Source organism: Eulemur rufifrons, chromosome 2 (genome assembly GCF_041146395.1).
Source record: "Eulemur rufifrons isolate Redbay chromosome 2, OSU_ERuf_1, whole genome shotgun sequence".
Taxonomy (NCBI): domain Eukaryota; kingdom Metazoa; phylum Chordata; class Mammalia; order Primates; family Lemuridae; genus Eulemur; species Eulemur rufifrons.
In genome coordinates, this window is record NC_090984.1 from 35,827,044 (window position 1) to 35,835,870 (window position 8,827).

At 42.4% G+C, this 8,827-nt stretch overlaps 1 protein-coding gene across 2 annotated transcripts in view; it reads right to left on the minus strand.

Annotated features, from left to right (window-relative positions):
- MINDY2 (MINDY lysine 48 deubiquitinase 2) overlaps positions 1–5,680 on the minus strand; it is a 61,796-nt gene extending 56,116 nt beyond the window's left edge. For both annotated transcript variants that reach the window (XM_069483433.1, XM_069483423.1), the window contains exon 1: positions 4,770–5,680. In XM_069483433.1, the coding sequence (XP_069339534.1) occupies positions 4,770–5,606 (837 nt within the window). In that variant the 5' untranslated portion in view covers positions 5,607–5,680. The remainder of the gene's footprint in view (positions 1–4,769) is intronic.
- Positions 5,681–8,827: the final 3,147 nt, after the last annotated feature.

Here is an 8,827-nt window from a genome sequence, read left to right on the forward strand (position 1 = left end):
GTACAGATGTGAGCCACCGCGCCAAGCCGAAAATGTATTCTTTACAACATAAATTTAGGTAGATTTACCTGGTTTCAATGAAACAGAATTACAAATTTGAGCATGAGTCAATGAATAGATTTCCTTCTTTCTTGATTTGTTGGATTACAGCTCAATTATTTAATAGATTATGAATGATCATCTACTCTCTATCAATCCTAAACTAACACTTTCAACTCAGTACTTACCCCATTTGATAATTTTAACTGTCACCTCTCATCCAGCACCACTGTACTCACTTCCTTTGAATTGCTCAGATCCTCCCAATTTGTTCAGTCTACTGATTTTCTCATGTTTTCATCCCCTCCCCCATAGAGATGATCAACTGTTTCACTGTCAACTCTCTAATTCCATTAACCCTCCATGAGTCAGCCCTTGAAAAGCCCAAGTCCTGATAACCCTAGTCATTCTTCCTGCATCTATTTGAAGGAATAAGAGAACTACTGGGGAACAACCAAAAAACAAAGCAAAATTTATAAAATTGATATACTAACAGTTTTTAAATACCTCAACTTATCCATTAGCTACTAACTGGCAGTCTTTCTGTTTTGCCTCAAATTCCTAAGAATAATTTCCACTGAGATTAGAACTTCTTTAAAATGCAATATACTTTTCTTATAAAAGCCATCCCCCTTCAATGCTTTACAACCTTAATTGCTGATGAGTTCAATAGTTGTTACTCATGAATTCAAGTTATAGTGCCAAAATGGAAAATATGAGGCCTCAATTTCCATCTACCTCTCTCTTAACATGATTGTATTTTCCGTGCCCCATTTCTTCCATTACTTCAGAAAATGAGACTGTTGTTCCTTTCTCTGAAGAGACTTTTACCACCTATTCTGAGGATTCCATATTATCCTGATTTTTCAGTGACCTTGCCCCTACACCTGTTCTTTTTGGCAAAATCTTTCCTACTCCATCAGATTCTCGATGCTGTTGCATTTGACAACAGTAATGTGCCGCATTTTTATTACATTCTCTTTTACTGACTACTATCATGACATTGTCCTATTTCTAGTTCTCCTTCCACATCTCAAATTGTGCCCAGGCTGGTTTTTCATTCTCTTACCTTTAACATTCTCCCCCTACTCTTTAATCTTTCTACCTCTCTTTTCTCTATGTCTACAGGAATGGGGTAGGGGAAGAGAGGGAGTGGAAAATAGAGGCAGGATAGGGAGGATGTTTCTGCTGGCAATTTGTCACTCCTCACATATGTTGGGATGGAAAAAAGCTGAGAATTAGTGCTTACTACTTTCTATGGAGAATTCATTTATTCCCATAATTACTATACTTACATCTATACAATAATTCCCCAATTCAATTTTTCTCTATAATTTTGGCCTCTTTCCTGAGACCCAGTCCATGCTTCTAGCAGCGTAATGAACATTTATATTTTTACGTCCTATTAGCAGACATTTCCAACTTGACACAACCAAACTTTGGCAATAACTTTCCCACCTAAAACGATTCCCGGCGGGGCACGGTGGCTCACGCCTGTAATCCTAGCACTCTGGGAGGCCGAGGCGGGTAGATCGGTCAAGGTCAGGAGTTCGAGACCAGCCTGAGCAAGAGCGAGACCCCGTCTCTACTAAAAATAGAAAAAAATTATATGGACAACTAAAAATATATATATAGAAAAATTAGCCGGGCATGGTGGTGCATGCCTATAGTCCCAGCTACTCGGGAGGCTGAGGCAGGAGGATCGCTTGAGCCCAGGAGTTTGAGGTTGCTGTGAGCTAGGCTGACGCCACGGCACTCACTCTAGCCTGGGCAACAAAGTGAGACTCTGTCTCAAAAAAAAAATAAAATAAAATAAAAAAAATAAAACGATTCCCTTCATACCTTCCCTATCTTTTGAAAGACACAACCAATCTCTATTGCCCAGATTTGAAAAAACTGCATTATTTCCTTCGTTTATTATAGCCAGTTAATGACGAATTAATCATCAGGATTGCTACATTATCCTCATCAAAGAAAGGGGGCAAAAAACTCCCTATCCAAAAGAGCTATCCTCATCCATTCTTTCTGCTAATCTCACAACAATCTTACCTCTAGCCTACTGTCAAACTAAAAGACCACTCTCTTCATGTCATTCCTTTATCCAGCAATTTTTAACAGCTCTATTATCAGCTACATATAAAGTCTAAATACCTCTAGCAATGTGTCCTCTGAAATCTGACAACTACCTTCACACTCTATTTACTATTTCTCTCTGCCACAGTATTTCTCAAACTTTTAGTTCTCAGAGTCCTTTACGGTCTTAAAAATTATTGAGGACCCCAAAGAGCTTTTGTCTATGTGGGTTATAGCTATCAAATATCTACCATATTGGAAATTAAAATTGAGAAAAATTTAAAACACAAGAATACACAGAACAATATCATCACACATCATGCAGCCTGGAAAACTCCACTGACACTTGAGAGAGAATGAGAGTGAAAAAGGCAAATAACATCTTAGCATTATTATGAAAATAGTTTTGACCTCTAGAAACCCTAGCTCACTTTGCGAATGCTACTCTACTTTGGTTCTCTAATCCATCTCCCTAACAATCATTAATGATTACTTATGACTGATGTCTGTGTGCATCAATAGGCCAGAGGGAGAAAAAAGGCTGAGAACCACAGGTTTACAAAATAATCTCCAAATTCATCAGCATGCCTGCTCACTTAGTCTGACCTAACCTATTGATTTTATTTTCTGCTATTACCACTTCCTTCCCCTCCTGCACCACACTTCAATCAAGTTTGGTGGTCCCAAATAGAGCAAACTCTTTATAGCTACAGCAACTTTGAATATATATTCCCTTTGCCAGAAGGCCTTCTCTCACTCTTCTTTCAGACTGGGTTCACAGGTTATCTCTTCTATGAAGTCGGCCCACCCCCAATTACCCTTTTCTCTGTACTTTCCATAGCACATTAGAGCTTGTCACATTGCACTGTAATTATTGTTTATATGTCTGCCACCCCACCAGATAGTAGCTACATGAGGGCAGACTTGCATTAGACTTGTATACATACATCTTTGTATTTTTAGTATCTCACACACAGTGGGAATCCAAACATTTGATCATTGAATGTTTGAACTTGAACTGAACTTGACTCTTGAATGTGTCAGTTCAATGTTCTTCTATCCCCAAATACTCCAGACCACAGTACTTGCTCTTTTCTCTGAACTTCTGCAGTACCATATAGAAACTGAGAAAAGAGAAAATCCCAAAGGAAACTAATAGTTATTCCTTCCTATAAAAGAGACTGGTTCATAGGACCAAGTCTAACTCCCTAGTCATGGGCCTCAGTCCAGTGGCTCTTCTTCACCTTTTCAACCTTATTTTCTATTATTCTCCAACATTAACTTACCACTCCTGTCATCTAATAAATACATACACACACTATCCGTTCTGTTTTCATTCCTTTTGTTTATACTCTTCCTTCCCCCAGGAATTCCATTTCCCTATAATTCTATTCCTTAAAAGTTTGGTTCAAAACGCACAAATTCCTATGCCAGACCAAGGGAAAATTTTCCTTTTTGGATATTTAATGCATTTCCATTTGTTTCCTATAACCTAGTATTTATTGTTCTTTAACAGTTTCAAGTAAGTCAATGCTGCAACCCCAGCTAGTTTGACAGCCCTTCAAGAGCAGGCACTGTCTTCACTCAAAACATCTGAGTGTCATTATGCATCAGATAATGGCAAGGTTTCTAATCTTGTTTCTTTTGTATCAGCCCTTGCTAGTAATAGGAAGATGAAGGCATGTAATAAATACTATTCATGATACTGACTTTCTTCCTAACTGGTCAGAATAATCGAGGTTATTTTTTCTAGGGAACATTTTATCTATAGATATAATTATCAATTTGAAAATAAAATAGGTGCTATGAGATGCACCTTTTCAGCACCCTAAAACTGCAAGCTTAAATAAGACACTTCATTTACAGATAACTCACTCTGAGTGCTCAATACACTTATTTTTTAAAGCCCATCCCTTTTTTCTCCTTCACCTTACATATATCTTTTCTTATTTTAGTTGTTACAGTTTTAGCTCCCTTAACACATTCTGATACATGGTTACTGGTAATAATGCCAAAACATTTAAGTAGAGCCAAAGAAACGAGGCAAGTAAAAATCATGCATAAAATGAAAACAATCTTTGAAAACCAAGAAGTTATGGTAACTGGGTCTCAGACCAATGCTTTTCCTTAAATGGAATTTGTCTAAAGAGCCACATCTTCCCTATTACCATTCCCTTAAGTATCTTCGCCCAAACGGGGCAAACATATTAGTTGGAAAATAGACTAAACATAACCATCAAAACTTAATCCATGATATCATGGATTGATGGTAACTTCTGACTATCACTTTCTCCAATTCCTCACTCTTTTGCATATGTGGTAAAGTCAGTAAGAAGGAATAACATAAGAAAATATAGTTTAAAATAATCATAAGGTTTAAAATGCTCTAAGTCCTTTTTGTTTGTAAGTATATCAACCACGACTGAATGTTTAACTCATACTTAAACATTACAAGGGAGACTTTAGGTTGGGGCAATTCTTTCTGATATATATAGATATATATTCTTTCAACATGGAAGTTCCGGACTGAATTTCATTTAAGAAGGTAACTGGTGAATGAGGAAAGAAAGAGAGTTATCACCTGACAAACAGCAGGTCCCTCACCCCGTTTTCCCCCTCCCCAAAAGCTGGAGGAAGTAAAAAGCTGCAGATTGTACCTTCCAGGCCAGGAGCAAAACATTGAGGATGGCCAGCAAAGGGCAGGGTCCATTCTCATTCTGGGTGATGATGGGTGTGTTCTCTTCCTTCCACTGGATCCACTTGATGTGATACACAGATTGTCCCGGAAAGCGTTCCTTGGAGGCCGCCAGCACCTGAGCGGTCTCCGCCTCCTCCTCTCGGCACAGAGGGACAGCCCCGGGCACCACCGCCGCGCTTTCCTCCTCCTCTGGGACCCTGTTCTCTGCTCCCTCCTCACTATTAAACTCGGAGCTACTGGGGAAAGAATGTAGGTTAGAGAACGACTCCAGGGAGTCCAGGCTCGGCGATTCCCCAGGAGGGCTCGGGTCGCTGCAACTGCTGCTGAAGCCGCCAGCGCTGCTTGGCTCTTCGGAGCCGGCGGCCGCCAACTCTGCCCGGCAGGTGCCGGCAGGATCCGGGCGAGCTCCCGCGTCTCCCGCCGGACCCAACCCAAGACCGACTCCGGCCTCAGCTGTCTCCGGGGAGGCGGTCACCTTGTGCTGCCCTCTCAGGGGCGGCTTGGCGGCAGCAAGATTCTCCAAAGCGCTCTCCTTCAAGTCCAAGCCCGGGAAGGAGCTGCAGGGTCCGGGAACCTGAGGAGAGCCCGCGGGAGAAGCCGAATCCGGGAGGCTCCTCCCGGCAGCCGCCGCCCCCTGCCCATTCTCGCCGCCGCTCTCCGCCGCCCATACCCCAGGACCATCCCCAGCTGCAAGCCTGGTCTCCGGTCGCCCTTCCTGCAGAGAACCTGTCCCTGGCGCTGGCCCGGCCGCCACCCTGTCTTCTAGCGGCTGCAGGCTCTCGGGGCCGCTCTCCATACCGGGCCTCCCGCCCTTCGCTCTATACAGACCAAGGCGGGTGCTCCTCAACCAGCGCCTCCGACGCCATGACAGCGGCGCTGGTAGCAACAGCGCCCTAGCGCGGCCTCGGCCAGGCACGTCACCAGGGAGGGTTCTGAGAGCGCGCGCGCGCCGCCGCGCCCCCCCTCCTCCCGCTAGGGGTGTGTCTCCGCGTGACTGCGCGCTGTGCCGCGAAGGCGAACCAGGCCGCAGCCGCCCACGTGGCCCCGCCCCGCCCGCGCCCCTGCCGGAGCAGGCGCCCGGAAGGCAGGGCGTGGCGGGCGTGGCCAGGAGGCGTGGCCTCCGGGCGCGCCCCCGCGGCTCAGCTCCAGCAGGAAAACATCCTCTCACTATGTGGCCGGAAGTTGAAGTCCGGGGCAGCTCCGGCCGTGCGCGGCTTCTTTAAAGGCAAGGCGGGTGGCCGACCGCTTAGCTGTGACGCTTGAGAGCTGGGTCGTGTGTGGCCCAGCCTTAGGCCTGGGGAGTTGGAGGTGGTTGTAGCATTTGAGAAATAGCTCGTCCCTGAAGGGCTCAGGAGACTTGTTTCACCAGCTTGTGATATGGAAAATTGAAGGCATCTCTTACGAGATGCAGATTTTAAAAGCGGGCATCTATTCGAGTTATTGTGCTTCTCACCAGCTACTGGTGAAACGTTCGCCCTACAGGAGGCGTCAGTGCGGTTATGGACATTGGCCTGAGCAGCAAAAGAAAGTGTGTAATTTGGGCCAATAATAATAAATTAGCTTGTGTTTGAATTGGCCAAATCTTTGCGGTTTTGCTAACTTGGCTTCACTTTGCTTGGAGTGGGAAGTGCTTGCTCCTGAAAGAGTGATTTTTTTCCTAATTAGAATTGACTCCTCTTAAGACCATGCAGTTTTCAAAGAAGATTGACATCTGGAAGTTTTGTTAGTAACAAATAAAATGTATGTGGGTCCTTTTCTGACTTGTTCCAGGAAAGGGCTTGCCTCCCCCCCCATTTTTTTCTTTCAATTTTCTAGGCTCTGGGGACACAAAAATTAACAAGACAGATCTTCCTTAACAGTCAGACATAAATACTTGGTGCATAATAGAATGTGATGTTTTTGTATTTCTGTTGGTTAGAGAAGGCAGACAAAATTACAAAGTAGTATTTCATCTATTCATTTAATACATTTTAGTACCAAATGCGTTGCTCATACTCTTTGGCAGTGGAAACGCCATGATGGATCACAGAGCTCACATCTTCATGTGGCTTACTGTCTGGTGATTTGTTTTCTTATTGCTGTATTTTTATTTTTTTGAGACAAGAGTCTCGCTCTGTTGCCTGGGCTAGAGTACCGTGGCATCAGCCTAGCTCATTGCAACCTCAAACTCCTGGGCTCAAGCGATCCTCCTAGGCCTCCCGAGTAGCTGGGACTACAAGCGTGAGCTACCGCGCCCTGCCATGTATTTTTAATATGTACTTGCAAGATAATGGAGAGCTTCTTCAGAATGTTGAATTTAGGAATTTTGTGTGCTTTTGATCTCCATGTCAATCTATAAACAATTCTTGTTGTTAAATTTTAACTTTTTCCCTAAAAAAGAATTGCACATATTAATAGATTAAGATATATCCTGCTAGAGGCCGGGCCTGTAACCCTAGCACTATGGAAGGCCTAGGTGGGAGGATTGCTTGAGGTCAGCAGTTCGAGACCAGCCTCAGCAAGAGCGAGACCCGTCTCTACTAAAAATAGAAAAAATTAGCCGGACGTGGTGGCACACGCCTGTAGTCCCAGCTACTTGGGGTGGGGGGGAAGGGGGGTTGCTGAGGCAAGAGGATAGCCTGAGCCCAGGAATTTGAGGTTGCTGTGAGCTAAACTGAGGCCACAGCGCTCTAGCCCGGGTAACAGAGCAAGACTCAGTCTCAAAAATAAATAAATAAAAATAAAATAAAATAAAAAAGATATATGTTCCTGGGTTAAGCACCTTATAGTATTTTAGGCCATGAATATAAAAGAGAATACTATAGATTTCAGGAAATTCAGAATTTAGCATGGTACCTCAAATGTAAAAAGGAGTTGTGTTACATGAATAAATTTAATGAATAAATTATTTATAGCCCGGTGAACCACAGTAGAGCCAGAAATCATCGAGCACACTTCTCAAATAATGGCCCTTCACCATTTTTCAAAAACTCTACTTGGATAAACCTGTACTTGCTCTGGTAGTTTTTATTGGTATATGTTTCAAATGCTCACATGTATCATTTAATAATTTATTTGTAACAAAAGGAAACAGAACCAATTTTCTTTTCATGTGTTGTCAACAATTACATAAGCCAAGATAAACAGCCATGAAAATAAAGGTAGTTATTTAAGTATATGAAAATATACATATTATTTTTCTAAGGGAGGTGGAGAGTGGCATCTAGGGAGAATACCAGAAGACAAACTGATAAATGTCTCATTCTTATTTTGCTTATGTGTATCTTTAGCTAAACTGTGAAGTAAGATACCCATTTTTAAGTTAAATGGTTATTACTCAAGTTTTAAAAATTACTTTTCAAAGTTACAGATGTAATATTCTTAAAAGTTAAGTAGTTTATATGAAAACAAAGCAGTTCCCTCCTCTATCCCTCCACACACTTGAGTCCTGTTCAGTTCCTTTCAACTCATAGCTATTTTTGTTTTTTGTTTTGTTTAAGAGATGGGGTCTCACTGTGTTGCCTAGGCTGGAGTGCAGTGGCTATTAACAGTCTCCACCACCATGCACTGCAGCCTCTAACTCTAGGACTTACGCAATCCTCCTGCCTCAGCCTCTTGAGTAGCTGGGGCTATAGGTATGCTGTGCCCAGCCTCATAGCTGTTCTTTAGCTCCTTATCCCCATACTTCTGAGAAATATAATTACATTTTCTTCATTTAAAAATTGTAGATATTATTTATTGATGTATTCCCATGGTAAATGAGGATTTAGTTATCTTCTCTCATATCATTCTTCCTCCTATTGCTCCAACCTCCCAGTTATTTCACAATTTTTGACTAAAGTACTGAAAGTTTGAAGTATTTGAGTTATGTAAATATTCACTACTAAGATATTTTACTGTGATTACTTTTCCTGTTAAACTTTTAGTTTTTCCTAGAATTCACAATTGCCTCATTATTTCATTTCTTTGTTTAATTCTTCACCTACCACCAACTTAGCCACAGATGTACCAGTATGATCAATCATATCAAGTTATTGC